Genomic DNA, 27,195 nt, shown 5'->3' with positions numbered 1-27,195 from the left:
GAACATTACTACACACTGCTGTAGACTTTATAAACACTATGCACTTAGACTACAGCAAATACATAAAAAATATTTTCCTTTCTTCAATAGTAGCCTGGCTGCGGTGGCTCACACCTGTAATCCCAGCACTTTGGGAGGCAGAGGCAGGCAGATCACTTGAGGCCAGGAGTTCAAGACCAGCCTGGCCAACATGGAGAAAGCCCATCACTACTAACAACATTCTTTTTTTTTTTTTGAGATGGAGTCTCGCTCTGTCACCCAGGCTGGAGTGCAAGGGTGCGATCTCTGCTCACTGCAAGCTCCGCCTCCTGGGTTCACGCCATTCTCCTGCCTCAGCCTCCTGAGTAGCTGGGACTACAGGCGCCTGCCAGCACGCCCGGTTTATTTATTTTTTTTTTTGCATTTTTTTTTTTTTTTTTTTTTTTTTTTTTTTTTTTGAGACGGAGTCTCGCTCTGTCGCCCAGGCTGGAGTGCAGTGGCGCGATCTCGGCTCACTGCAAGCTCCGCCTCCCGGGTTCACGCCATTCTCCTGCCTCAGCCTCCCGAGTAGCTGGGACTACAGGTGCCCACAACCGCGCCCGGCTAATTTTTTGTATTTTTAGTAGAGACGGGGTTTCACCGTGGTCTCGATCTCCTGACCTTGTGATCCGCCCGCCTCGGCCTCCCAAAGTGCTGGGATTACAGGCGTGAGCCACCGCGCCCGGCATTTTTTTGCATTTTTTTAGTAGAGATGGGGTTTCACCGTGTTAGCCAGGATGGTCTCAATCTCCTGACCTTGTGATCCACCCACCTCGGCCTCCCAAAGTGCTGGGATTACAGGTGTGAGCCACTGCGCCCGGCCAACAATATTCTTAAAAACTTAGCCAGGCATAGTTGCACACACCTGTAATCCCAGCTACTTGGGAGGCTGAGGCACAAGAATAGCTTGAGCCTGGAAACTGGAGATTCCAGTGAGCCAAGATCATGCCACTGTACTCCAGCCTGGGCAACAGAGCGAGACTCTGTCTCAAAACAACAACAACAACAAATAGTAAATATTAGCTTACTGTAACATGTTCACTTTGTAAACATAATATTTTAACTTTTTTATGCTCTTATAATAACACTTAGCTGGAAACACACACATTGTACAGCTGTACGAGAACATTTTCTTTATACCTTCATATCCTTTTCTCTATTCTTAATTGATTTAATTTTTAAGCTTTTGTTTTAATAACTAAGAGGCAAAATTCACACATTAGCCTAGACCTGCACAGGGTCAGGACCATCAGTATCACTGTCTTCCACGTCCACATCTTGTCCCACTGGAAGGTCTTCAGGTTCAGTAACACACATGGAGCTGTCATCTCCTAGGATAGGATAAGGATTTTGTTGTTGTTGTTTTGTTTTTGTTTGTTTGTTTTAGACGGAGTTTTGCTCTCGTTGCCCAGGCCAGAGTCCAATGGCATGATCTCAGCTCACTGCAACCGCTGCCTCTTGGGTTCAAGCGATTCTCTTGCCTCATTCTCTGGAGTAGCTGGGATTACAGGTGTGTGCCACCACGCCCAGCTAATTTTTGTATTTTTTTTAGTAGAGATGGGGTTTCACCATGTTGGCCAGGCTGGTCTCAAACTGCTGACCTCAGGCGATCCACTCGACTCTGCTTCCCAGAGTGCTGGGATTACAGGCGTGAGCCAAGGCGCCCGGCCACATGTCTTCTTCTTGAATCCCTCCTGAAGGACCTGCCTGAGGCTGTTTCACAGTTAACTTTTCCTTCACTGAGTGGAAGGACTACACTAAAATAACAACAAAAAGTATACCATAGTGAATACATTAACCAGTAACATCATCATTCATTACTAAGTGTAATATTATATACGATACAAATTGTATGTCTTACACTTTTATGGGACTGCCCATGCAGTAGGTTTGCTGACATCAGCATCACCATCAACAAGTATGTGTTGCACTGGAGTACAGTGTAATGATGTTACCACTTCTCTAGGAGATAGGAATCTTTCTGCTGCATTAGAATCTTATAACACTGGCCGGGTGCGGTGGCTCACACCTGTAATCCCAGCACTTTGGGAGGCCGAGGTGGGTGGATCGCGAGGTCAGGAGTTCGAGACCAGCCTGGCCAGCATAGTGAAACCCCATCTCTACTAAAAACACAAAAATTAGCTGGACGTGGTGGTGGCTGCCTGTAATCCCAGCTGCTTGGGAGGTTGAGGCAGGAGAATCGCTTAAACCTAGGAAGTGGAGGTTGCAGTGAGCTGAGACTGCACCATTGCATTGCATACCAGCCCAGGCAACAGTGCAAGACTCCATCTCAGAAAAAAAAAAAAAAAAGAATATTATGAAACCACTGTCATATTTGCCATCCGTTATTGGCAGAAAGGTCCTTACGTGACACGTCTGCACACAGTTCAGTGCGGTGGCTCATGCCTGTAATCCCAGCAGTTTGGGAGGCTGAGGAGGGTGGATCACTTGAGGCTAGGAGTTTGAGACCAACCTGGCCAACATGGTGAAACCCCATCTCTACTAAAAATACAAAAATTAGCCGCACATGGTGGCAGGTGCCTGTAATCCCAGCTACTCAGGAGGTTGAGGCAGGAGAATCGCTTGAACCTGGGAGGCTGCAGTGAGTTGAGATCATGCCACTGCACTCCAGCCTGGGTGACAAAGTGAGACTGTGTCTCAAAAAAAAAAAAAAGGGGAACCTGAAGGAGGATCTGGACATAGTTTGGCAGGAGTGGGAGGGAAGGGCGTTTCAGGAGAAGAAACTACATATGCCAAGTGTCAGAGCCACAGAGTCTTTGGCCCAGAGGGTTTGGGGAGATGTTGGGTGACGTAGGGAGAGGAGAGATCAGGAGAGCCCAGCAGAGGACAGACCATGCAAGGCCTGCAGAGGAAACACGGCCGCTCAGACAGTGGAGGAACTGGATGAGGAGGCATCTGGAAGCAGTCTGGAGTCTGTTTTGGGAGAGATGGAGGCAAGAGATGAGGAGGGTTCAGTGACCAGGGAAGAGGTGAGGCCCAGGCATGACTGGGGCCAGGATGGAGAAAAGGGCTCCAAGGTGACCTGTACTTAGAAGGAGGGACAAGAGCTAGTGATTTATGGGATCTAGAGGAGGGAGGGAGGTCAAGGTGGACACCCACACCCGGGTTTTGACATTAGAGATGGGGCTACCACGTCATCAGAGGGATGGGGCTCTCAACAGGAGAAGTGGGCTTGGAAAGGGAGGTGACAAGTCAGTTATGGCCACATTGAGTGGAGCAATCCTTGGGGCCATCGAGGGGGAGGTGTCCAGCAGGATGTTGGAAGGGAAGAGGCCCACGACACTCACCTGGAGATTAGTCTGTGACAGTGTCTGCAGCTTGCATGCCCAGTGCTGCCCTTGCTGCCTTCCTCCTGCAGGACCTCACTCTGGATGAAGAGACCAGGGCCTGTGAGTGTGGCCGCATTGGGGCTCAGAAGGCAGCAGACTCACCTCGCTGTGCCCTGCTAAGGGGCTGGAGGGGACTGAGGCAGAGAGAGCAGGCGTAGCCCCCAGGACCTCCCCGATGAGAGCAGGAACCTCCCCAGCCTGGAAATTGGTCCAGAGTTGGGGACTGACAACATTGGCCCGTGTGGAATCATCACGATCAACTCAGCCTCTGCCTGGCCGCAGGCGTCTTAAATTGTCCAAGCACCCCCAGGATTAAGATCTGGGATTGAGCGGTGTATCCTCTGCCCTCTCCACCCCTCCCCTTGGACCCTGGGGCAGGGCTCACCTGAGGAGGACGAGGCAGAGGCAGAGAAGCAGGATCTTCGTAGCCATCTCCCCGACAGCCACCAGAACCAGCCCCGTCACGGGCCCTGATTTGCCTGGAAAAGTGGGATGAGGCCCGTTCACCTGCTAAACTACAGTCCTGAGTCCTTCCTTTCTTATTGCAACTTCAATCTGGGTTCTCCAGGCCCTTCCTACACCCTTGGCTGTGGGACCTGGAGAGCCCAGGCCTCCCTACCCTACACCCTGACTGTCCAGCAGCAAACGAGAGCTCTGGGTCCCATGGACGTTCTGGGCCTCGAAGCGGAGCCTGAGGTTGGAGCCAAGCCCCCACTTGGAGGCTTGAGGGAGCTGTTGACCCAGGGCCTGGCTGAGCTGGGGGTGACATCGAAGAAGCCCTGGCTGCTGTTTCCCTCCAACGGCTCACCACCAATCCACCAGCTCAGAGCCGGGGCCGGGCTGGCTTGGGAGGAGCAGCTGCAGTGCAGACCCTCAGCCTCCCAGGAGCAGGAGGGGCCCAGCAGCTGTGGGGGGTCTGTGGGACGGAGGACAGGACTCAGCAGGGGCCCCTTCCTGGGACCCAGGTGCCCCCCTTTCCCCACTCGCAGTGCACGGAGCGCCTGAGAGAGACGTGCTGGGAGCCCAGCGGGTGCTGAGCGTGGCAGGTGAACCCTCCTTCTTGCTCCACTTGAACCCGAGGTAGCTCCAGGACCCCGGGGTCTGAGGGCTGGGAGGAGCCCACGGTCTGTCCCCCCTGGGTCCAGCTCAGCCTGGCTGGGGGGCTGCTGTGGGTGACACAGACCAGGCGCAGGCTTTGGCCCTCCAGGACCGGGAGGGACGTGCCGTTCCCGAGGTTTTCCAGGACTAGGGAAGGAAGGGGCAGAATCCATGTGCAGCTCAGGGCTCCGGGACCCTCCAGATTCCTGGGCCCCCAGTTCGGCACCGAGAGGCCCTGGCTCCTCTGTCCCCTTTCCTACCTGTCCTGTTTGCTTGGGAAACCATCACACTCAGGTTCTGTGGAGGATCTGAAATGGAGAGAGGGGACCGGCTCTAGACGGGCCAAGGGCTTCCCTCTGGGTAAAGGGAAGCGTCCTGGAGACTGAGGTGGGGGAAGTGGGTGGGATAGAAGGGCAGTGCAGAATCACCCACTGAGTCCCAGACACAAACTGCATGAGGGTCTACACAGGTAAGGTCAGTCCCCGAGGCCTGGGGCTCCAGATCCCCTCAGCTCTGGGACCCTGAGCCCAGCCCCTGCATCCCCACCTGTTCTGCCCTCCCGATGGACCCCAGGCCCCTCCCTGCTGGACGCACTCACACTGCACAGAGAGGTCCAGGGCTCGCTGCTGGGAGCCAAGCCTGTTCTCCGCTCGGCAGGTGTAGCGCCCTGAATCCCCGGCCTTCACCCCGGGCAGCTCCAGCCCCAGGGTTCTGGGGCCCCAGGGGTGGGACAAGGAGAGGACTCTGTCCTGTAGGACCCAGCTCAGCGTGGCGGGGGGCTGGCTGTCAGCAGCACAGAGGAGCCGCAGGAACTGGCCTTTCTGGGCTTCCAGGACAGAGGACCAGACGCCATTCCCATCCCCCTCCCAGGGCTGAGCCCGCATCCTGGGACCCCACGGCTTCCTCTCCCTGGACGCTCCTGAGCTGGCAGCCGCTCCACTGCCCCACTGGGCTCCTCCACCTCCCCACCCACCGGGTCTGTCTGCACGCCCCAGCGTCCCAGGCCACACTCACAGGCCACGCGGAGTCGGACGGTCCTCTGTGCGCTCACACCCTTTCTGGAGAAGTCCACGTGGCAGGTGAGGTCGGTGTCGTGGTCCTGGGGGCTGGGCGTGAAGCTGAGCACTGAGAAGTGGGAGGTCGTTGGTTTGGTTCCTTGGGAGGAGAGGGCAGTCCCCGTCCAGGAGAAAGAAGGGGCTGGACATTCCTCAGAGGCCCAGTCAAACACACAGATGACCGTCACCGGCTGCCCGGGCTCCAGAGTCTCAGGGATGTAGACATCAGGCTTCTGAGTCAGGGCTGGGACAGCGACAGGGGTGAGGGGTTCTAATGCTGCAGGGGTCCCTGAGAGCCCTCTCTGCTCAGCCCATAGCCTGCCCCCAGGGTCCCTCTCCAGTGTGAGAGGCAGCGGTTCCCATCCCATTCCATACCTGTTACTTGTAGAAGGAACCCATTGTTCCTAAAATTATATCTCACATATGTTCCTCTCTCCACCCGAAAGAAGTACCGTGCCTCATCCTCCCTCTGCGCGTCTCTGATCACCAAGGAGCAGCTCCCCTTGCCGGGATCCCCAGTGAGCTGGAATCGGCCCCGGGCGCTCATTTCCACCTCTCGACTCTGGTTGTTTGTGGCCACAGGAGCACCCGTATTTGTGTTGGTCCCTTCTTTGAACCAGTAGCCATAAGCAGCAGTAGACTCTTTCCAGCCATCCCAGGGGTAGGAGAGGTTGCAAGGCACCATGACGCACAGGCCCTCCTGCACCGTCACCAGCCTCTGCACTTGAAGACTGTAACTGGGATCCTTGTTCAGGGACCCTGGGGAGATGCAGAGGCTCAGCGGCGGCCCCAGTCCCTGCATGGGACCCCCAACCGCCGACCCACTTACCCGCCCCCAGCACGGGCAGCAGCAGGGGCAGCAGCAGCATCTCTGGGCTCTGGGGCTGGGCCTGTCCCGGGACCATCCGGCTTCTGGGCCGGCCTGGCGGGGAAGGAAACTCCTCGAGCAGGAAGCCTGGCAGAGGGACAGTGACCATCCGCAGAGGAGGAGCCTCGGGAACCGCAATGTCCTGAAAGATCCTCTCCTGACTTCTCCTTTCACAGGGGAAGCAGCAGGGCAGAGGGCATGAGGCCAGCCCCAAACCAGGAAGGAGCCACCCTGGCCAGCCTCGGGCGTGGGCAGTGCTAGGAGGGGACTGTCAGGGGACACAGGTGAGTCATGGCTGCAGGTGAGGTGATGGCTGCAGAGTCCCATTCATTCATTCATTCATTCATTCATTCATTCTCCAGGGGGCAGTGGGACACTGGAAGAGTCTACAATAACTCTGTGATTTATGGTGAGGGCTTTGCACCATGTATTATTGCTGTACCTCCACAGAGAGTAAAAACTGGGTCAACCACACAGGCAGTCAGCCACATCTACCTGACCAACTCCCAGTAAAAACTCTGAACACCGGCCGGGCGTGGTGGCTCACACCTGTAATCCCAGCATTTTGGGAGGCTGAGATGGGTGGATCATGAGGTCAGGAGATCGAGACCATCCTGGCTAACACGGTGAAACCCCGTCTCTACTAAAAATACGGCCGGTCGCGGTGGCTCAAGCCTGTAATCCCAGCACTTTGGGAGGCCGAGACGGGCGGATCACGAGGTCAGATCGAGACCATCCTGGCTAACACAGTGAAACCCCGTCTCTACTAAAAAAATACAAAAAACTAGCAAGGTGAGGTGTCGGGCGCCTGTAGTCCCAGCTACTCGGGAGGCTGAGGCAGGAGAATGGCGTGAACCCAAGGGCGGAGCTTGCAGTGAGCTGAGATCTGGCCACTGCACTCCAGCCTGGGTGACAGAGCGAGACTCCGTCTCAAAAGAAAAAAACAAAAACAAACAAACAAAAAACTCTGAACACCGAGGCTCAGGTGAGCTCGCCTGGGTGACAATACTTAGTGTATGTTGTCACTCATCCTTACTGCTAGCATTAGTGTTTTCTGTATGATTTCACTGGGAAAGGACAATTGGAATCCCACACATTGTCTCTTCTGGATCCTGCCCTATGAAACTTTTTCTTTTGTTGATATTTATTTATTTTTTTTTTATTTTTGAGACAGAGTCTCACTCTGTCACCCCAGCTGGAGTGCAATGGCGCAGTCTCAGCTCACTGCAACCTCCGCCTCCCAGGGGCCAAGTGATTCTCCTGCCTCAGCCTCCCAAGTAGCTGGGACTACAGGCACCCGCCACCACGCCCGGCTAATTTTTTGTATTTTTATTAGAGATGGGCTTTCATCATGTTGAGCAGGCTGGTCTCGAACTCCTGACCTCAGGTGATCTGCCTGCCCAGCCTCCCAAAGTGCTAGCATTTACAGGCGTGAGCAACTGTGTCTGGCTTGTTGATTTTTTTTTTTTTTTTTTAAAGATGAAGTTTCACTCTTATTGCCCAGGCTGGAACACAATGGCATGATCTTGGCTCACCACAACCTCCACCTTTCAGGTTCAAGCGATTCTCCTGCCTCAGCCTCCTGAGTAGCTGGGATTACTGGTGCCTGCCACCACACCTGGCTAATTTTTTGTATATTTAGTAGAGACGGGGTTTCACCATGTTGACCAGGCTGGTCTTGAACTTCTGACCTCAGGTGATCCACCCGCCTTGGCCTCCTAAAGTGCTGGGATTACAGGTGTGAGCCACTGTGCCCAGCCCTGGTTTGTTGATTTTTAAAAATTATTTTTATTTTTATTTTTATTTTTTATTTTTTTTTTATTTTTTTTTTTTTTTTGAGACAGAGTCTCGCTCTGTCGCCCAGGCTGGAGTGCAGTGGCCGCATCTCAGCTCACTGCAAGCTCCGCCTCCCGGGTTCACGCCATTCTCCTGCCTCAGCCTCCCGAGTAGCTGGGACTACAGGCGCCCACCACCGCGCCCGGCTAATTTTTTTTTTTTTTTTGTATTTTTAGTAGAGACGGGGTTTCACCGTGGTCTCGATCTCCTGACCTTGTGATCCGCCTGCCTCGGCCTCCCAAAGTGCTGGGATTACAGGCGTGAGCCACCGCGCCCGGCCAAAATTATTTTTATTAATATGTGATATTTGTACATATTTATGGGGTATATGTGATATTTTGTGCCATGCATATAATATGGTATAATCAAGTCATGGTATTTGAATATCTGTCACTTCAAACATGTATTATTTCTATATGTTGGGAACATTTCAAATCCTCTTTTCTAGCTATTTTGAAAAATACAATATGTTATTTATTTATTTTTAAGACAGGGTCACTCTGAGGCCGGACGCGGTGGCTCATGCCTGTAATCCCAGCACTTTGGGAGGCCAAGGCGGGCGGATCACAAGGTCAGGAGATCAAGGCCATCCTGGCTAACACGGTGAAACCCTGTCTCTATTAAAAATACAAAAAAATTAGCTAGGTGTGGTGGCGGGCGCCTATAGTCCCAGCTACTCAGGAGGCTGAGGCGGGAGAGTGGCGTGAACCTGGGAGGCGGAGCTTGCAGTGAGCTGAGATCGCACCACTGCCCTCCAGCCTGGGTGACAGAGTGAGACTCCATCTCAAAAAAAAAAAAACAGGGTTACTCAGTCACCCAGGCTGGAGTGCAGTGGTGTGATCATGACTCACTGCAGCTTTGATCTCCCCAAGCTCAAGCAATCCTCCCACTTCAGCCTCCTGAGCAACTTGGGACTACAGGTGTGCACCACCACTTAATTTTTGTACTTTTTTTTTGATAGAGATGGGGTTTCACCATGTTGCTCAGGCTGGCCTCAAACTCCTAGGCTCAAGCAATCTGCCTGTCTCAGCCTCCCAAATTGTTGGGATTACAGGCATGAGCGACCACTACAATATGTTACTGTTAACTATAGTCACCCTACTCTGCTATTAAACATAAGAACTACTCCTTCTATCTAACTGTATATTTGTTAGATAGAGCTCTTCATTCCCCACCTACCCACCCATGCACCCTTCTAGGGCTCTCATAACTATTGTTCTACTCTCTGCCTCTATGACATCATAGTCCATGATCTCTGTATGCCTTTACGCATCCATAGCTTAGCTCCCACTTAAAAGTGAGAACAGATGGCATTTGATTTTTCATTCCTGAGTTACTTCACTTGGAATAATGGCCTCCAGCTCCGTCGAAGTTGTTGCAAAAGACATTATTTCATTTTTTTCTTATGGCTGAGTAATATTCCATGATAATGGTATACATACCACTACCTAGACCAATGTCTTGAAGAGTTTTTCCTAGGTTATCTTCTAGAATTTTTTGGTTTCAGGTCTTAGATTTAAGTCTCTGATCCATATTGAGTTGAATTTTTTTTTTTTTTTTTTGAGACAGAGTCTCACTCTGTCGCCCAGGCTGGAGTGCAGTGGCATGATCGCGGCTCACTGCAACCTCTGCCCACCAGGTTCAAGCAATTCCCTTGCCTCAGCCTCTTGAGTAGCTGGGACTACAGGTGCATGCCACCATGTCAGGCTAATTTTTTTGTATTTTTAGTAGAGACGGGGTTTCACCATGCTGGTCAGGCTGGTCTCGAACTCCTGACCTCGTGATCCGCCCGCCTCAGCCTCCCAAAGTGCTAGGATTACAGGCTTGAGCTACCGCACCCAGCCTAATCTTTGTATTTTTAATAGAGACGAGTTTTCACCATGTTGACCAGGCTGGTCTCGAACTCCTGACCTCAAGTGATCTGCCCGCCTTGGCCTCCCAAAGTGCTGGGATTACAGGTGTGAGCCACTGCGTCCGGCCTATTTTAATCATTTTAAAATGCACAATCAGCTGGGCGTGGTGGTGCATGCCTGTAATCCCGGCCACTCGGGAGGCTGAGGCACGAGAACTGCTTGAAACTGGGAGGCAGAGGTTGCAGTGAGCCGAGATTGCACCACTGCACTCAGCCTGGGTGACAAAGCAAGACTCAAAAGGGGAAAAAAAAAAGAAAAAAAGTACAGTTCATTGGCAATAAGTACGTTCACATTCTTGTGCAACCATCAGCTCCATCTAGTTGCAGAACTTTCCCATTACTGAAAAAAGAAACCATGTACCCATTAAACTGTCACTTCCCATTCTTCTCTCCCACCATGCCCCCCCTCCCAACAATGACAAATCTACTTCCTGTCTCTACATTTGCCACTTCTGGACATATCAGATGAACAGAATCACGCAGTATTGTCTGGTTTCTTTCACTTAGTATAGTGTTCTCAGGACCATCTGTGTTTGGCAGGTGTCAGAATGTAATTCCTTTTTAGGGGTGAAGAATACTCCATTAAATGGATAAACCACATTTTGTTCATGGAGTTTTAAATTTGCTAGTTAATGTCCAAATCCTCAGCCTTGGGGAATTGGGAGGGTGGGCAGTGCAGACTCTCAAAGGTGCTGGGGTCCCTGCCCTTGAGTCTGCACAACCCAGACCCCCTCTATGCCCGGGTGGGTAATCGGGGCTGGGCTGAGCCACAAACTAGTCTGGGCATCAGGGTGGGGAGAGGACAGAGCTGTGACCCTATGATGCAAGGTCCAAGTTCCCCAGTGGGGCTCCATGAACCAATTAGACCTCATTTACAAAACACAGATCAAAAGATATATTATTAAGAATCTCCAGAGGGCAACCTCAGAGCAGTAAACCCCAAGCATGAGGCCCTCTGAGCTCACTGGGGTCTTATGTCACTGCCCCCCAACTCACTGTGGAGCTGGGAGCCTGCTGTAAGCTGCCGAGACGGCCCCACAACACGCAGGGGAGCTGAGTGCCTTTCGGGAGCCCAGGGACCCTGAGTTGACATAAGTGGAGGTGAGGATCCTGTGGGCAGGGATTGGTTGGTCATCTCTTCTTTGCCTCCCCCCACTGCATGGAGTAGATTTTGCCTGGAGAATGAATGAATGAATGAATGAATGGGACTCTGCATCCATCACCTCACCTGCAGCCATGACTCACCTGTGTCCCCTGACAGTCCCCTCCTAGCACTGCCCACGCCCGAGGCTGGCCAGGGTGGCTCCTTCCTGGTTTGGGGCTGGCCTCATGCCCTCTGCCCTGCTGCTTCCCCTGTGAAAGGAGAAGTCAGGAGAGGATCTTTCAGGACATTGCGGTTCCCGAGGCTCCTCCTCTGCGGATGGTCACTGTCCCTCTGCCAGGCTTCCTGCTCGAGGAGTTTCCTTCCCCGCCAGGCCGGCCCAGAAGCCGGATGGTCCCGGGACAGGCCCAGCCCCAGAGCCCAGAGATGCTGCTGCTGCCCCTGCTGCTGCCCGTGCTGGGGGCGGGTAAGTGGGTCGGCGGTTGGGGGTCCCATGCAGGGACTGGGGCCGCCGCTGAGCCTCTGCATCTCCCCAGGGTCCCTGAACAAGGATCCCAGTTACAGTCTTCAAGTGCAGAGGCTGGTGACGGTGCAGGAGGGCCTGTGCGTCATGGTGCCTTGCAACCTCTCCTACCCCTGGGATGGCTGGAAAGAGTCTACTGCTGCTTATGGCTACTGGTTCAAAGAAGGGACCAACACAAATACGGGTGCTCCTGTGGCCACAAACAACCAGAGTCGAGAGGTGGAAATGAGCGCCCGGGGCCGATTCCAGCTCACTGGGGATCCCGGCAAGGGGAGCTGCTCCTTGGTGATCAGAGACGCGCAGAGGGAGGATGAGGCACGGTACTTCTTTCGGGTGGAGAGAGGAACATATGTGAGATATAATTTTAGGAACAATGGGTTCCTTCTACAAGTAACAGGTATGGAATGGGATGGGAACCGCTGCCTCTCACACTGGAGAGGGACCCTGGGGGCAGGCTATGGGCTGAGCAGAGAGGGCTCTCAGGGACCCCTGCAGCATTAGAACCCCTCACCCCTGTCGCTGTCCCAGCCCTGACTCAGAAGCCTGATGTCTACATCCCTGAGACTCTGGAGCCCGGGCAGCCGGTGACGGTCATCTGTGTGTTTGACTGGGCCTCTGAGGAATGTCCAGCCCCTTCTTTCTCCTGGACGGGGACTGCCCTCTCCTCCCAAGGAACCAAACCAACGACCTCCCACTTCTCAGTGCTCAGCTTCACGCCCAGCCCCCAGGACCACGACACCGACCTCACCTGCCACGTGGACTTCTCCAGAAAGGGTGTGAGCGCACAGAGGACCGTCCGACTCCGCGTGGCCTGTGAGTGTGGCCTGGGACGCTGGGGCGTGCAGACAGACCCGGTGGGTGGGGAGGTGGAGGAGCCCAGTGGGGCAGTGGAGCGGCTGCCAGCTCAGGAGCGTCCAGGGAGAGGAAGCCGTGGGGTCCCAGGATGCGGGCTCAGCCCTGGGAGGGGGATGGGAATGGCGTCTGGTCCTCTGTCCACACCCGTGAGGCCCGGCTCTGGTTGTCACTTGTCTTTCCTGGGATGTTCCCACTTTCTTTTCCCGGAGGGAGTTTTTTCCAGGTGTGAGGAACAAACTGGCCCTCCCTGTAGCCAGCTCACAATCTTGTTACAGACGCCCCCAGAGACCTTGTTATCAGCATTTCGCGGGACAACACGTCAGGTACTGAGGGCCGTGGGGCTGGGGCTGGGCCAGTCGTCTTTTTTTTTTTTTTTTTGAGACGGAGTCTCGCTCTGTCGCCCAGGCTGGAGTGCAGTGGCTGGATCTCAGCTCACTGCAAGCTCCGCCTCCCGGGTTCCCGCCATTCTCCTGCCTCAGCCTCCCGAGTAGCTGGGACTACAGGCGCCCGCCACCTCGCCCGGCTAATTTTTTGTATTTTTTAGTAGAGACGGGGTTTCACCGTGTTAACCAGGATGGTCTCGATCTCCTGACGTCGTGATCCGCCCGTCTCGGCCTCCCAAAGTGCTGGGATTACAGGCTTGAGCCACCGCGCCCGGCCACTGGGCCAGTCCTCTTTAGGAGATGAAAAATTTTCATGAAGGTGAGGGGATATGCTCCTCCCTGTAGCCTCTCTCTCTCTCTCTCTCTCTTCCGGTTCAGCCCTGAAACCCCAGGAAAATCTCACACATCTGGAAGCCTGGAAAGGCCAGTTCCTACGGCTCCTCTGTGCTGCTGACAGCCAGCCCCCCGCCACGCTGAGCTGGGTCCTGCAGGACAGAGTCCTCTCCTTGTCCCACCCCTGGGGCCCCAGAACCCTGGGGCTGGAGCTGCCCGGGGTGAAGGCCGGGGATTCAGGGCGCTACACCTGCCGAGCGGAGAACAGGCTTGGCTCCCAGCAGCGAGCCCTGGACCTCTCTGTACAGTGTGAGTGCGCCCAGCAGGGGCCTGGGGTCCATCGGGAGGGCAGAACAGGTGGGGATGCAGGGGCTGGGCTCAGGGTCCCAGAGCTGAGGGGGTCTAGAGCGCCAGGTCTCAGGGACTGACATTCTTTTTTTTGTTGTTTTTTTGAGACAGAGTCTTGCTCTGTCTCTCGGGCTGGAGTGCAGTGGCATGATCTCAGCTCACTGCAAGCTCCACCTCCCAGGTTCACGCCATTCTCCTGCCTCAGCCTCCCCAGTAGCTGGGACTACAGGCGCCCACCACCACTCCTGGCTGATTTTTTGTATTTTTAGTAGAGACGGGGTTTCACCATGTTAGCCAGGATGGTCTCGATCTCCTGACCTCGTGATCCGCCTGCCCCGGCCTCCGAAAGTGCTGGGCATGAGCCACCTCGCCTGGCCAGGGACTGATATTCTTACCTGTGTAGACCCTCATGCAGTTTGTGTCTGGGACTCAGTGGGTGATTCTGCACTGCCCTTCTATCCCACCCACTTCCCCCACCTCAGTCTCCAGGACGCTTCCCTTTACCCAGAGGGAAGCCCCTGGCCCATCTAGAGCCGGTCCCCTCTCTCCATTTCAGATCCTCCAGAGAACCTGAGAGTGATGGTTTCCCAAGCAAACAGGACAGGTAGGAAAGGGGACAGAGGAGCCAGGGCCTCTCGGTGCCGAACTGGGGCCCAGGAATCTGGAGGGTCCCGGAGCCCTGAGCTGCACATGGATTCTGCCCCTTCCTTCCCTAGTCCTGGAAAACCTCGGGAACGGCACGTCCCTCCCGGTCCTGGAGGGCCAAAGCCTGCGCCTGGTCTGTGTCACCCACAGCAGCCCCCCAGCCAGGCTGAGCTGGACCCAGGGGGGACAGACCGTGGGCTCCTCCCAGCCCTCAGACCCCGGGGTCCTGGAGCTGCCTCGGGTTCAAGTGGAGCAAGAAGGAGTGTTCACGTGCCACGCTCAGCACCCGCTGGGCTCCCAGCACGTCTCTCTCAGCCTCTCCGTGCACCGTGAGTGAGGGAAAGGGGGACATCTGGGTCCCAGGAAGGGGCCCCTGCTGAGTCCTGTCCTCCGTCCCACAGACCCCCCACAGCTGCTGGGCCCCTCCTGCTCCCGGGAGGCTGAGGGTCTGCACTGCAGCTGCTCCTCCCAAGCCAGCCCGGCCCCCTCTCTGCGTTGGTGGCTTGGGGAGGAGCTGCTGGGTTTTTTTGTATTTTTTAGTAGAGACGGGGTTTTGCCGTGTTAGCCAGGATGGTCTCGATCTCCTGACCTCGTGATCCGCCCGTCTCGGCCTCCCAAAGTGCTGGGATTACAGGCTTGAGCCACCGCACCCGGCCTTTTTTTTTTTTGAAACAGAGTTTCGCTCTTGTTGCCCAGGCTGGAGTGTAATGGCACAATCTTGGCTCACTGCGACCTCCACCTCCCAGATTCAAGCGATTCTCCTGCCTCAGCCTTCCCAGTACCTGGGACTACAGGCGCCCACCCTTTTGTTTTTTTTTTTGTTTTTTTTTTTTTTTTTTTTTTTTTTGTTTGTTTTTTTTTTTTTTTTTTTTTTTTGAGACGGAGTCTCGCTCTGTAGCCCAGGCTGGAGTGCAGTGGCCGGATCTCAGCTCACTGCAAGCTCCGCCTCCCGGGTTCACGCCATTCTCCGGCCTCAGCCTCCCGAGTAGCTGGGACTACAGGCGCCCGCCACCTCGCCCGGCTAGTTTTTTTTTTTTGTATTTCTTAGTAGAGACGGGGTTTCACCGTGTTATCTAGGATGGTCTCGATCTCCTGACCTCGTGATCCACCCGTCTCGGCCTCCCAAAGTGCTGGGATTACAGGCTTGAGCCACCGCGCCCGGCCCCTTTTGTTTTTTTAGTAGAGACAGGGTTTCACTGTGTTTCGATCTCCTGACCTTGTAATCCACCCGCCTCGGCCTCCCAAAGTGCTGGGATTACAGGCAAGGAGGGTTTTTTTTTCCCCCCCTGCTTTGTAACTTTATATAATGGCTTAGCCATCAGTGAGAAACGTGGAATCCAGATATGGCAGAATTTTGCTGCCTTCAACTTTTAATGTGACCATGGGCTCCTAGAGGCCTAATGAGAAGGAGCCCAGTCTGTCCTGGTCCTCACATCCTTCAGCTCCTGCCAGCCTGATCAGATAAGTATTTGGTTCCTTTAAGGTGCAGGAGCCCTTGGCCAATGGCTTCTTTGCCTCGCAGCCTTGGCCATTTCCCTTATTACCTTCTGGACATTTATCCTTCCAGTGTCCTTTCTTTTTGCATTTTGCACATTGATCCCTCTATAGCCTTGGTCGGCTCTTAAATCCCTGCCTAACTTGACCTTTTCCACATCCACGTCTGTGTCCATATCCTTTCACACTGCTTATTTTTCTTTCTTTCTTTCTTTCTTTTTTTTTTTGAGACGGAGTCTCGCTCTGTCGCCCAGGCTGGAGTGTGGTGGGGCGATCTCGGCTCACTGCAAGCTCCACCTTGCAGGTTCACGCCATTCTCCTGCTTCAGCCTCCGGAGTACCTGGGACAAAAGCGCCCTCCACCTCACCTGGCTAATTTTTTGTATTTTTAGTAGAGATGGAGTTTCACTGTGTTAGCCAGGACGGTCTCAATCTCCTGACCCTATAATCTGCCCACGTCAGCCTCCCAAAGTGCTGGGATTACAGGTGCGAGCCGCCGTGCCCAGCCTTCTAATTTTTCTTTTTATGAGGGCTACTGCCAACCGACTGGCTTTTTTTGTCAGCCTATATTCTGCTTCCTTTTTCCTTCCTGAGTTCTCCTGCTCCTACAGCTGGCCAGTGGGGCTGGGCAACGGCATGGGCCCTGCCCCGGTGCACGCATTGCCATCTGTCTTTCCTCTTTCTGATTTTTCTTTTTTCCTTTTTTTTTGAGATGGAGTCTCACTCTGTCACCCAGGCTGGAGTGCAGTGATGCGATCTCGGCTCACTGCAAGCTCCGCCTCCCGGGTTTACGCCATTCTCCTGCCTCAGCCTCCTGAGCAGCTTGGACTACAGGTGCCCGCCACCACACCCGGCTAATTTTTTGTATTTTTAGTAGAAACAGGGTTTCACCAAGTTAGCCAGGATGGTTTTTTTTTTTCATTTTCACACTTACTTTTTGGGGCTAGGTAGGATCTGAACAGCCGTAGTCCACTCCTGGGCTGCTATTGGCCCTGAGGCTTGGTAGGTGCCTGCCGCAAGTTGTAAGAATTATGCCTTTCTTTTTTTTTTTTTGCTTATCTTCCAGGGGCCAGTCCCCGCCCCCCTCTTTTTCCAGATAGAGCCGGGCTGGGGAGAGGGACTTAACCCTTGGTGTGCCTAGCTGCTTGGCGCATCGCTTGTTGCTTTTGCTCTTTCCCGGTTTGTTCCCTGGTCACGGTTAATGTACATCTTGGTGGTCACTTTTATAAGCTGAGTGGCATTCATGCCTGCAGTTTCCACTTGATGTCACCCCAGGCTTGCCCTGCAAAGACTATGCTTACTGTAAAGGTAAACTGAGGCTGGAGCCAAACCAGGAACGAAGACACAAGGCAAATGGCAGTGAGAATAGCCTTTATTAGGACTCGCGGGTGAGGTTCCTCGGTCCAAAGCTGCGGGCCGAGGAAGTCGCGCTGAGGGAGAAGGGTAGGGGCTTTTTATAGCCCGAGAGGTAGGGAAGCTGGTTGTACAAACAGGGCCTGGGGGGTCTTGAAACTACTAGGGCAGGAGTCGAGTAAGGGTCATGAGGAAGGGGTCTTTGGAAACTGTCAACCGGAACTGCTTTTTACGAACTTGTGGAATGCAGGTGAGCTGCAGGTCATGGGCGAGTGTGGTTGCCCAGCCGGAACCTCTGATGTATGCAAGTCTGCGGGTGTGTTCAAAGAGGAAGGGAAGGCCGGGCACGGTGGCTCAAGCCTGTAATCCCAGCACTTTGGGAGGCTGAGACGGGTGGATCACGAGGTCAGGAGATCGAGACCAGCCTGGCTAACACGGTGAAACCCCGTCTCTACTAAGAAATACAAAAAACTAGCCGGGCGAGGTGGCGGGCGCCTGTAGTCCCAGCTACTCAGGAGGCTGAGGCCGGAGAATGGCGTGAACCCGGGAGGCGGAGCTTGCAGTGAGCTGAGATCCGGCCACTGCACTCCAGCCTGGGCTACAGAGCGAGACTCCGTCTCAAAAAAAAAATAAATAAATAAATAAAAAACAAAGATGAAGGGAAGTCTCGAACAAAGGGCCTGCTACGTCGGGTGTTGCTGCCATGTCGGGTCTAGATCCCTGCCTAACGCTTACCATGCGCTGATTTTCAGCAGCCTCAGCGTCAAATGGGGTGTAAAGCCGGAATGCTTCACGAAGTTTTTTATAAAACTGACTTGGGTTGTCATCAGCTCTCTGAAGCACTTTTGAAATTTTTCTTCTATTAATTGCTTTCTTTCCACCAGCTTTCACGCCTTGCAGAAGTGCCTCTCGGTACCTTTGCAAACGCTGAAGCTGAGTTGCATCCTCTGGGTCCTAGTCAGGATCTGGGTCTGAGAACTGACCTTGAGTGCATGCCTGAGCACGCCCTGCCTCTGCTGGTACGTGGGGTTTTAGCCAGCGGAGAGCTGCCTATGTTACTCTCTTGCACTTTTTAGTGTTAAATCACATTAGGAAAAGCTGCTTGCAATCTGGCCAGGGTGGATTGTGTGTCAGAAAGATGGACTGCATCAGATCTGTAAGGGCTTGGGGCTTCTCTGTGTAGGAGGGAGTATGGGGTTTCCAGTTTAGTAGATCAGTAGTCAAAAAGGGCTGATGGATGAAGGTTCGTTTGCCCCCTGAACCTGGCCTTGGTTATTATACTAAATGGGTCCTCACATCTCCCTGACAGGCATTTGCATAGCTCAAGCACGGCCAGATCTGAGACGGCCTGCTTGACTCTTTTCACTTCCTTCCCTGGCCTTTTGAGGCTCCGATCCTTCCCTTCAGGGTGAGACTTGGGGCGTGCTAGCTCCTGAATTTGGTTCCTGGAGGGCTGTTGGCCTCAGTAAAGGTGGGTAGGCTGGGACATATATGGAGGAGGAATCTCTGTTTCCTCTGGCAGCTGTTGCAAAACTGGCTTCTATTGCTCTTTCTGGGATTTTTCTTTTAACTTCCTGTCAGTCAGCGAAGCTGCTCTTACTTTTACTTTTGGCTCGGGCTACAAGTGTTTTGCAATAAGCTGCTAAACAGGGCTGGATCCAGGTTGGTCTTGTCTGTCCTATATGTAACCATGAATCAATATAAGGAAACTGATAAGGATACTCAGGCTGTCACCATCTTAAATACATGTCCAATTGTTTCCTAGTCTACAGTTTCTTCAGTCAGCCATCCAACATCAAAGGAAAGTCATTCTAATTCACAGAGAGTTCTCAACCTCTGGGGGATTCGCTTAACTTTATAATCCCCTGAAAAACCTTTCTTAAAGTTTTGTGACATGTGCTTCAATGGAGTAAGTTTTGATGACTTTCCTTCTATTCCTTTCTTTACGGCTCAGTGCACTCACTCGCTCTTCCTCTCATTTCCGCCGACTATACCGTCTCCTATTATGGGAGTTTTTAGACACTACTTGACTTTGGAGAGTTCCTTATTCCTGCTACGACTCTGAGCTGTAGGACAGCTCCGGTTAGCCGTATGCAGATCGCCACTAGTCGTAGTCGGCCCCACACTTTGCTTGGAGCACCAAGTCCACACTAAGAGATTTGTGACTTCTCACTTTGTGACTGATGAGCCTAATTAGGCCTCTACATTTACACACTTTTACACACTTCCCCACTCCCAGTTCCTATGGTCCTAATTGGGGTGACAAGCCACTCTCGCCACCTCCAGTTTCTTAGTTGGGGTGGCTCGCCACCTCCTGTTTCCTTTTCCTAATCGACTTAGCAAGCCATTCTCATGTCCTGTATTGATTGAGGTGTGATTTTCATCCAAATCGACAAGCCACTCTTTGCCGCCCCCAGCCCCTCTGGATCGGACTACTAGGCACACCCCAGGAAGTGATCAGGCTCCCCTTCCACCCCTACGGGATGGGTCTCCTGCCTTGGGCCCCAAATTACTGCGGTTCCTGAAGTGCACTGTTTCTGAAATCGTTCTGTAGCTCCTTTCAGGTTTTGTTGTGCTGCTAGGTAGGGGCACCAGGTCAGTGGAGAGGTGATTTCTTCTCCAGGCTAACGTTCTCCTGGTGGCACCTGGGGTCACAGGTCTCCCGAGGCCCAGGGCTCCAGCCCCCAGAGGCAAAGGAGGCAGTAAACCTGCTGTCTCTGGTCCCTTCGTGGTCGCCAAAAATGCTGCGGGAAACTGAGGACTGGAGAGACCGATGGGGAGAACAGGAGGATTGTTTATCTTAGGTGCACATCAGCTCAGTAGATTCGCATCTAAAAAGCTGAGCATTAAACAAACACAGAGCAGGGTTTTTATGAGCGGACTTACGAAAGTAAAACAGAGGCAGTTAATTATATGATAGGTCACATGATTTATAGTATAGCATAACTTGTGGCTTTGCATAGCTGGTGCCTTGTAGCTGTGTCCAAAAAAAAAAAAAAAGAACTGGCTAAATACAGACATTTGTAAAACATAGTTGTGCTTAAGAAGCCAGGGAAAGGAGTAGCAGAAAGGAATTTGTTTTTCTTTTTTTCCTTCAACCTTGCTCTGGAAGGGGGTGTGTCTGGAGCCTATTCCTTTGGCCTTGGCTTTTTAAACAGTATTATCTCATAACTGTCCTTGGAGTGAGCTTGCTAAGCAGAGGAAAACTTGTTCCTTTTTTTTTTTTTTTAACCCTTGCCTTGCCTGTTACTTTTCTTGGAGTGAATGAATGCATATTTATTTTTAAATTTCTGCCTCAGTGGGGGATGAAGAATCTGAGAGCTCTAGGTCTGTGGGAGGAAGGGACAGGAGGGTCTCAGGGCTAGAAGAACACCACCCCAAACCCTGCTCCCATGCAGGGAAGCTGCAGCGTGGGGGAGGAGTTGGCCTGGGGGCTGCCCTGGGAGCTGGTGTCACTGCCCTGCTCGCTCTCTGTTCCTGCCTCGTCATCTTCGGGTAAGTGACATCCCTGGGAGGGCAGGCAATGCAGAGTGTGGGAAGGGAGAGGGTTCTAGAATCCCAGACAGTCCCAGCCGCAGGAATCTAGATGGGGCAGTGGGTGTAAGAACTGGGCCTTGGGCAAGAAAATCAGAGCAGGGGTCTGCTCCAGAGCCCTGATCCAGGCCATCTATGAGCGTCCCCAGTTCTCACTGTGGAAGTCACCCCATGGATATGTCCCCACCCCACTGGCCTCCACGGCCTTCCAGCCTCTGCTAAGCCATGTAGGAAGCAGTCGCCCCAGGCTCTGGGCCAGCCTGAAGACTGAAGGCCAGTGCTTCTTCCCTCAGGGTGAAGACCTGCAGGAAAGAAGCTCGCAAGAGGGCAGCAGCGGAGCAGGACGTGCCCTCCACCCTGGGGCCCATCTCCCAGGTGAGAGCCCAACCTCTGTCTGCTGGGGCCCCAGCTGTTCCCCTTTCCTGGATGGCCATGGGCACTCCTCTTGGTGCCTTGCAGAATCATTGTGCCCCAAATAAGATTTTGCTCCTGGGTCCCCATCAATGCAGTCCCAAGTCCCATGATCTGGGGGGCACCCTCCCCCTTGCTCCCCATGTCCCCTCCCAGAGCCAAGGCCTCCCCGGGCCTGTCCATACTCTGCCTGTGCTCGAGTAGATCTTTGTGTTTGAGTAGATCTTCCGAGGTCCCTGAGGTCAGTCCAGGTCCAAGCAAATCCCTGTCTTTCTCACACCTCCTCCTTCCTGGGCATCCACTCATAATTTGCAATTAGATAGTAACTTGATTGACTAGAGCTTTAATGTCTGCCTCTCCTTCCACACTGCAAGCTGCCTGAGGTCAGGGATGGTGTCTCTCTAGTTCCCCTGGGAATATCCAGGGGCTGGCACAGGGGAGCTGTTCCATAAAGGCAGCGGGTGCTGGAGTCAGAGAGACCTGGACGTGAATCCTGGCCTGACCACTGCTTAGATGTGTGGGTTTGGGGAATTTACTCAGCCTCCATTTCTCCATCTGATCATGGGGACCATAGTGTCTCCCCAGTAGATTGGAGTGAGGATTTTATGAGTCTGGATTGTGGTGAGGATTTTATGAGCCTGGCAGTGAATTACCAAGAGCCAGATGTTATTGTTCTCAAATATTTGCTGAATGAGTGAAAGAACGAGGGCCCAGCCAGCGTCTGTGGAATGAGTAGGTGAAACAGGAAATGCTCAGCTTCCAGGTCCTCTTGTGCATCCTCCTTGCTCTCGCTTAGCCCCCATGATCCTAATTTGACTCCCTTTCTTCCCTGCATTCAGGGTCAGCAGCATGAATGCTCGGCAGGCAGCTCCCAAGACCACCTGCCCCCAGGTGCAGCCACCCCCACCCCAGGGCAGGGGGAAGAGCAGGAGGTCTACTACGCCTCCCTCAGCTTCCAAGGGATGAGGCTCCGGGAGCCTGAGGACCAGGAGGCCCCCAGCAGCACTGAGTACTCAGAGATCAAGATCCCCAAGGGACAGCCCCCGAGGGGCCTGGGCTTTGGGCTTCAGTTGGAGAAGGAGACGTCAGGGATGGTTCCAAAGTGAAGAGTTCTCCATGGAAACAGGACACCAGCAAGTGCGTGGGAGTCGTGCTGGTGTGACAGCCAGAACTGGACTCAGATTTCAGCCCCATCCCCAATGAAGAGCTTGAGTTTGAAGATTAGACTCTTTTTTTGAGACAGGGTCTCACTCTGTCCCCCAGGCTGGAGTGCAGTGGTGCAATCTCAGCTCACTGTAGTCTCAACCTGCCAGATTGAAGTGATCCTCCTATTTCAGCCTCCCGAGTACCTGGGACTGCAATTGTGAGCCATCACGCCAGGCTCATTTTTGTATTTTTAGTAGAGACAGGGTTTCGCTGTTTCCCAGGTTGGTCTTGAACTCCTGGGCTCAAGCAATCTGCCTGCCTCTGCCTACCAAAGTGCTGGGATTACAGACATGAGCCACCGTACCTGGCTGAAGATTATACTTTCAATTCACAGCGAGTTTGAAGATGACGCTTTGAGGCATCGTGTCTATGGTTCATTACTACAGAAGCTTCTCTGGATGTGTAAAGCACAGGAAACCAGGCAGAGGAGGCACAGGGCGCTCTCCAGAACGAGAAGCCAGCTCCTGGGATTGCTTTGCTGCAACCGTCATTCCCCATTGATAACCATTCTCCTCCTTCAGAAGAGGGAGAGTGAGAGAACCAAGTCCTAGTGGTTACCATTTTAACATTAAAAAAAAAAAAAAGGCTGTGCGTGGTGGTTCACACCTGTAATCTCAGCACTTTGGGAGGCTGAGGTGGGTGGATCACAAGGTCAGGAGTTCAAGACCAGCCTGGGCAAGACGGTGAAACCCCATCTCTACTAAAAACACAAAAATTAGCCGGGCATGGTGGCGGGTGCCTGTAATCCCAGTTACTGGGGAGACTAGGCAGATAATTGGTTGAACCCGGGAGGCAGAGGTTGCAGTGAGCTGAGATCGTCCCACTGCGCTCCAGCCTGGGTGACAGAGTGAGACTCTGTGTCTAAATAAATAAATAAATAGAGCCTGAGTTTGGGCAAGTCATCTTACTCCTCAGTAAAACGGACACAATAAACCTAAATCACAGGGCTATTGTGGGACAGAAAGGAAGTCATTAAAACAAGGCACCCAGGCCAGGCACGGTCGCTCACATCTGTAATCCCAGCACTTTGGGAGGCTGAGGCGGGCAGACCACATGAGGTCAGGAGTTCAAGACCAGCCTGGCCAACCTGGTGAAACCCCATCTCTACCAAAAACACAAAAATTAGCCAGATGTAGTGGGGCACACCTGCAGACCCAGTGACTCAGGAGGCTGAGGCACGAGAATCATTTGAACTCAGGAGGCAGAGGTTGCAGTGAGCCGAGATTGCACCACTGCACTCCAGCTTGGGCAACAGAGTGAGGCTCTGTCTCAAAAATAAATAAATAAGGCCAGGCATGGTAGCTCACGCCTGTAATCCCAGCACTTTGGGAGGCCAAAGCAGGCCTCATGCCTGTAATCATGCTGTGTCTACTAAAAATTCAAAAATTAGCAGGGCATGGTGGTGGATATCTCTAATCCCAGCTACTAGGGAGACTGAGGCAGGAGAATTACTTAAACCCGGGCGGCAGAGGTAGTAGTGAGCTGAGATCACGCCATTGCACTCCAGCCTGGATGCCAAAAGCAAAACTCGGTCTCAAAACAAAAAAGAAAGAAAAGAAAAGAAACAAGAACTCACTATGTTGCCCAGTCTGGTCTCAAAGTCCTGGCCTCAAGCAATCCTCCCACCTCAGCCTCCAAAAGTGCTAAAATTACAGGTGTGAGCCACCATGTTGGGCTGACCTGATCTTGTAACTCCAAGTTTCTACCCTTTTACTGACATCTGTCCATTTTTCTCTCCTCCTAACCCCCAGCAACCACGGTTCTAATTCTACTTTGTTTCCATGAGTTTTGTGGCAGGAGAATAGGGGATTAGGGGAACGGGAGCTCAGCAGGTGCAGCCAGTTCCTACAGACAGGAGAGCGCAGGTGTGGTGCACAGGGCACATTCTCGCTCCCATGATAACAAGCCACATAGCCTCTGATTGACTGCGGGCCGGGTCTCCGCTATGGCCCCTGATTGGTCGTGAGCCAATCCTTCATAGCATGTAACCAATTGGAGGTCTCTGAAGGGCGCCTAGGGGTGTTGCCGGGTTCCTTCTAGCTTATTACAAACCCTAATTGGGGAGCCTCTTGAGCTGCTGGCTGGATCCCGCTACCACCCTGAACTGTCTTCAATAAATCTCTGCTTTTCTATTCACAATAGCAAAGACATGGAATCAACCCAAATGCCCATCAATGATAGACTGGATAAAGAAAATGTGGTGCATATACACCATGGAATACTATGCAGCCATAAAAAAGGATGAGATCATGTCCTTTGCAGGGACATGGATGGAGCTGGAAGCCATTATCCTCAGCAAACTAACACAGGAACAGAAAACCAACACCGAACGTTCTCACTTCTAAGAAGGAGCTGAACAATGAGAACACATGGGCACAGGGAGGAGAGCAACACACACTAGGGCCTGTCAAGGGGCCGGGGAAGGGACGGCATCAGGAAAAACAGCTAATGCATACTGGGCTTAATACCTAGGTGATGGGCTGATAGGTGCAGCAAACCACCGTGGCACACGTTTACCTGTGTAACAAAGCTGCACGTCCTGCACATGTACCCCAGAACTGTAGGGAAAAAAGAGATCAGACTGTTACTGTGTCTATGTCTTCCCTTTCTACATAGACACAGTAACAGTCTGATCTCTTTTTTCCCTACAGAAAGGAAGAAACTCCATTTTGACCTGTACGCTGAACAATTGCTTTGCCCTGAGATGCTGTAATCTGTAACTTTGCCCCAACCTTGAGCTTACAGAAACATGTGTTGTGTGGAATCAAAGTTTAAGAGATCTAGGGCTGTGCAGGATGTGCCTTGTTAACAAAATGTTTACAGGCAATATGCTTGGTAAAAGTCATCGCCATTCTCTGGTCTCGATAAACCAGGGGCATAATGCACTGCTTAGAGCCGCAGGGACCTCTGCCCTGGAAAGCCGGGTATTGTCCAAGGTTTCTCCCCATGTGATAGCCTGAGATATGTCCTCGTGGGATGGGAAAGACCTGACCGTCCCCCAGCCTGACACCCGTAAAGGGGCTGTGTGAGGAGGGTTAGTAAAAGAGGAAGGCCTCTTGCGGTCGAGATAGAGGAAGGCCACTGTCTCCTGCCTGCCCCTGGGAACTGAAATGTCTCAGTATAAAACCCGATTGTACCTTTGTTCAGTTCTGAGATAGGAGAAAAGCCGCCCTGTGGCGGGACGCGAGACGTGTTGGCAGCAATGCTGCCTTGTTATTCTTGACTCCACTGTGATGTTTGGGCAGAGAGAAACATAGATCTGGCCTGCGTGCACATCCAGGCATAGTACTTCCCCTTGAACTTAATTGTGACACAGATTCCTTTGCTCACATGTTTTCTTGCTAACCTTCTCCCTATTTTTTTTTTTTTTTTTTTTTTTTTTGACGGAGTCTCGCTCTGTCGCCCAGGCTGGAGTGCAGTGGCGGGATCTCGGCTCACTGCAAGCTCCACCTCCCAGGTTCACGCCATTCTCCTGCCTCAGCCTCCCGAGTAGCTGGGACTACAGGCGCCCGCCAGCACGCCCGGCTAACTTTTTTGTATTTTTAGTACAGACGGGGTTTCACCGTGTTAGCCAGGATGGTCTCAATCTCCTGACCTCGTGATGCGCCCACCTCGGCCTTCTAAAGTGCTGGGATTACAGGCACGGAGCCACCACGCCCGGCCTCTTTGTTTTTTTTTTTTTTTTTTTTTTGAGACGGAGTCTCACTGTGCAGCCCAGGCTGGAGTGCAGTGGCCGGATCTCAGCTCACTGCAAGCTCTGCCTCCCAGGTTCACGCCATTCTCCTGCCTCAGCCTCCGGAGTAGCTGGGACTACAGGCGCCCGCCACCTCGCCCGGCTAGTATTTTTTTGTATTTTTTAGTAGAGACAGTGTTTCACTGTGTTAGCCAGGATGGTCTCGATCTGCTGACCTCGTGATCCACCCGTCTCGGCCTCCCAAAGTGCTGGGATTACAGGCTTGAGCCACCGTGCCCGGCCCCTTCTTTGTTTTATGAGACAGAGTCTCACTCTGTCACCCAGGCTGGAGAGCAGTGGCACAATCTCAGCTCACTGCAACCTCCGCCTCCTGGGTTCAAGTGATTCTCCTGCCTCAGCCTCCTAAGTAGCTGGAATTACAGGCGCCCACCACCACACCCGGCTAATTTTTGTATTTGTAGTAAAGACAGGGTTTCACTATGTTGGCCAGGCTGGTGTTGAACTCCTGACCTTAGATGATCCGCCCACCTCGGCCTCCCAGAGTGCTGGGATTACAGGCATTAGCCACAGCGCCCAGACATGGATACTTTGTTAAGAAGTGGGGCCTCGCTATGTTGCCCAGGCTGGTCTCAAACTCTTGAGGATGAGCAATCCTCCTCCCTCGGCCTCTCAAAGTGCTGGTATTACAGGTATGAGCCACCTAACCCAGCAGGATTTTTTTTTTTATTACTAATTCAATCTCATTACTTGTTATTGGTCTGTACAGACTTCCTATTTCTTCTTGATTCAATCTTGTTAGGTTGTATGTGTTCAGGAATTTACCCATTTCCCCTAAGTTTTCCACTTTGTTATGGTACAGTTACTCAGAACAGTCTCTGATGATGTTTTGCATTTCTGTGGCATCCTTTTTTTTTTTTTTTTTTTTTTGAGACAGGGTCTCTGTCTCGCAGGCTGGAGTGCAGTGGCATAATCTTGGCTCACTGCAACCTCCATCTCCTGGGTTCAAGCGATTCTCCTGCCTCAACCTCCTGAGTAGCTGGGATTGCAGGCGTGCGCCACCATGCCCAGCTAATTTTTGTTTTTTGAGACGGAGTCTTGCTCTGTCGCCCAGGCTGGAGTGCAGTGGCCGGATCTCAGCTCACTGCAAGCTCCGCCTCCCTGGTTCATGCCATTCTCCT

General features: G+C 52.9%; 2 protein-coding genes and 1 non-coding gene across 4 annotated transcripts; 2 read left to right on the top strand and 1 right to left on the bottom strand.

The window, feature by feature from the left end:
• Nucleotides 1-2,871: 2,871 nt before the first annotated feature.
• SIGLEC16 (sialic acid binding Ig like lectin 16) lies at nt 2,872-6,513 on the bottom strand. Of its 2 annotated transcripts, XM_050771531.1 has the most exons (9): nt 6,351-6,513; nt 5,897-6,280; nt 5,481-5,765; nt 5,065-5,292; nt 4,727-4,774; nt 4,356-4,613; nt 3,754-3,847; nt 3,327-3,406; nt 2,872-2,952 (listed from the first exon to the last, which is right to left on the bottom strand). In XM_050771531.1, exons 1-8 carry the CDS (start codon nt 6,496-6,498, stop codon nt 3,334-3,336), a joined length of 1,518 nt encoding a protein of 505 aa, XP_050627488.1. In that variant the 5' UTR covers nt 6,499-6,513; the 3' UTR covers nt 2,872-2,952; nt 3,327-3,333. The 2 variants fall into 2 exon arrangements, with proteins under 2 accessions (XP_050627488.1, XP_050627487.1); XM_050771530.1 differs by lacking the exon at nt 4,356-4,613.
• Nucleotides 6,514-11,458: 4,945 nt separating this feature from the next.
• Nucleotides 11,459-23,198, top strand: SIGLEC11 (sialic acid binding Ig like lectin 11). Its single transcript, XM_050771485.1, has 10 exons — nt 11,459-11,705; nt 11,776-12,159; nt 12,291-12,575; nt 12,893-12,940; nt 13,379-13,642; nt 14,238-14,285; nt 14,398-14,655; nt 20,571-20,667; nt 21,000-21,081; nt 21,957-23,198. The coding sequence occupies exons 1-10, from the start codon at nt 11,558-11,560 to the stop codon at nt 22,221-22,223; spliced, it is 1,881 nt and encodes a 626-aa protein (XP_050627442.1). The 5' UTR covers nt 11,459-11,557; the 3' UTR covers nt 22,224-23,198.
• Nucleotides 22,666-22,878, top strand: LOC126943637 (small nucleolar RNA U3). Its single transcript, XR_007721782.1, has one exon. It is a non-coding gene; the product is annotated as a small nucleolar RNA U3 (small nucleolar RNA).
• Nucleotides 23,199-27,195: the final 3,997 nt, after the last annotated feature.

The sequence above is a fragment of the Macaca thibetana genome, chromosome 19 (genome assembly GCF_024542745.1).
Source record: "Macaca thibetana thibetana isolate TM-01 chromosome 19, ASM2454274v1, whole genome shotgun sequence".
Taxonomy (NCBI): Eukaryota; Metazoa; Chordata; class Mammalia; order Primates; family Cercopithecidae; genus Macaca; species Macaca thibetana.
This window is presented reverse-complemented; position numbering and strand designations above follow the sequence as displayed.